The sequence below is a fragment of the Octopus bimaculoides genome, chromosome 1 (genome assembly GCF_001194135.2).
Source record: "Octopus bimaculoides isolate UCB-OBI-ISO-001 chromosome 1, ASM119413v2, whole genome shotgun sequence".
Lineage (NCBI taxonomy): Eukaryota > Metazoa > Mollusca > Cephalopoda > Octopoda > Octopodidae > Octopus > Octopus bimaculoides.
In genome coordinates, this window is record NC_068981.1 from 87,436,538 (window position 1) to 87,438,186 (window position 1,649).

General features: G+C 32.7%; 1 protein-coding gene across 1 annotated transcript in view; it reads right to left on the reverse strand.

The window, feature by feature from the left end:
- Positions 1-24: 24 nt before the first annotated feature.
- Positions 25-1,649, reverse strand: part of LOC106876324 (cell division cycle-associated protein 7) — a 44,757-nt gene continuing 43,132 nt past the window's right edge. The window contains exon 10 of the mRNA XM_014924824.2: positions 25-1,208. Within this exon, the coding sequence (XP_014780310.1) occupies positions 1,196-1,208 (13 nt within the window). The 3' untranslated portion in view covers positions 25-1,195. The remainder of the gene's footprint in view (positions 1,209-1,649) is intronic.

The following is a 1,649-nucleotide window of genomic DNA, read 5'->3' on the forward strand; positions in this document are numbered from 1 at the left end:
GAAGAAGAAAAAGCAAAACAAAAGTTACATTAAATAAAAGTTTTATTAAATATATATCATGTTTCAAAGTAACTATTTACAAGTGTGAATCTACGTATCTAAGTATACAATTTTACCTGAACTAGACTCCCATAGAGTGGTTTCTAATATCAGAATTAGATACACAGAACAGTTTGTCAAAATAACACTGGGTAACAAATTTTTTTTCTTTTTTTTTTTTTTTCGTCTTTGATCAGTGTTATTTCCTATTTGCTTCTATCTAGAAATCAAAGGAAAAGACTACTATTCCCTTCAGATTTTGCATTTGTGACTCAGACATCAATGTGTTGAAATTAACCTATTTTCCATTACATTTAAGACAGATTCAGCACCAAGTTGCTGAAATAAAGATATCGTTATAGCAAATATTCTCCTCAATACCAGATTTGCTTGACCATAACCACTTGAGCATGTCTTTTAGTGGCTGATAATATGTACGTCTCTGATCATGAGCAGGAGAAGTGAGAGAGCATCATAGTCATGTATTGAGAGGGATTCTTTTGGGTTTGAACAAATGTAACAAAAGCTAAATTTGGAAGAAATACTAGCCATTTTTCATACTTCCAAAGGGTAAGCAAATAGGAAATAACAGTTGCTACCCAAGGACAAAATCGTGTTACACAGTATTGTAATTATTATTATTTTTTTTTTTGTTTTATAGATTAAAAGATAAAAATGGTAGAAGTTTAAAATTCAGGCTTGAGAAGTCCACTTTTCTATTTAATGACAGGTGATAAATTTCTGAATGAGTGTTGTCAAATGACACCTTTGTTTTAAGGCAAATCATGAAGAACCACTGTGTAACTGTTTTGTGTTGCACAGTATATTATGATGGCACTTCCTGGTAGTAGCAAAATTGGTATCAACAATAAAAGTACCAACACATGTCTACATGAAGAAGAAGTAAATGGCCTTTTTTTTTATCCTCACTATTTGCATGTATTCAAATATCAACTTATGAGGGGGTTCAAACGAATTCAACAAAATGTAACATGAACATCAAAGAAAGCAAAAAAACATTCAGTTAAGTCCTTTGACTAGCCCTCAGGAAAATGCAGTTAATTTTTCAAGGCAGCACTTCAAGTCTTTTATCACAGTAAACTAATTATCTCATATTATGTTGGTTGTTCATAAGGCCATCAGTTGTACATGAATATTATTTTCTCAAACTGTAAAATAGAAAAACAAAATAACTAAATCACTAGTAATTCATCAAAATTTATCTAAATCATATTAGATAGTCTGTGTATTTGATAAGTACACTGAACTTTATTACACTACAAGCAGAAATACCCGGCTTTGCCCGGGTTAAAGAGAATAATGAAATCTAAAAACGCCGTCTAGACTACGCAACCCTCAACTGTTAGTAGCTACGATACCATATTTCTACCTTAATAACTCTCCAATCCATGCCAGCATGGAACATAGACATTAAGTGGAATGCCAGTCTCTCATCTAGGAGGGCCTTGAAATCAATGTTACCAACTGGGGACTATGTGTGTGTCGCAGTGATAATAAAAAGACCCAAAGGAGGTCTGCAACGAAATAATTTTACTCAACACTTTGCAAGTGAATCAGTGGAGGCAAAGATGCGTCTCATTTACTTGATA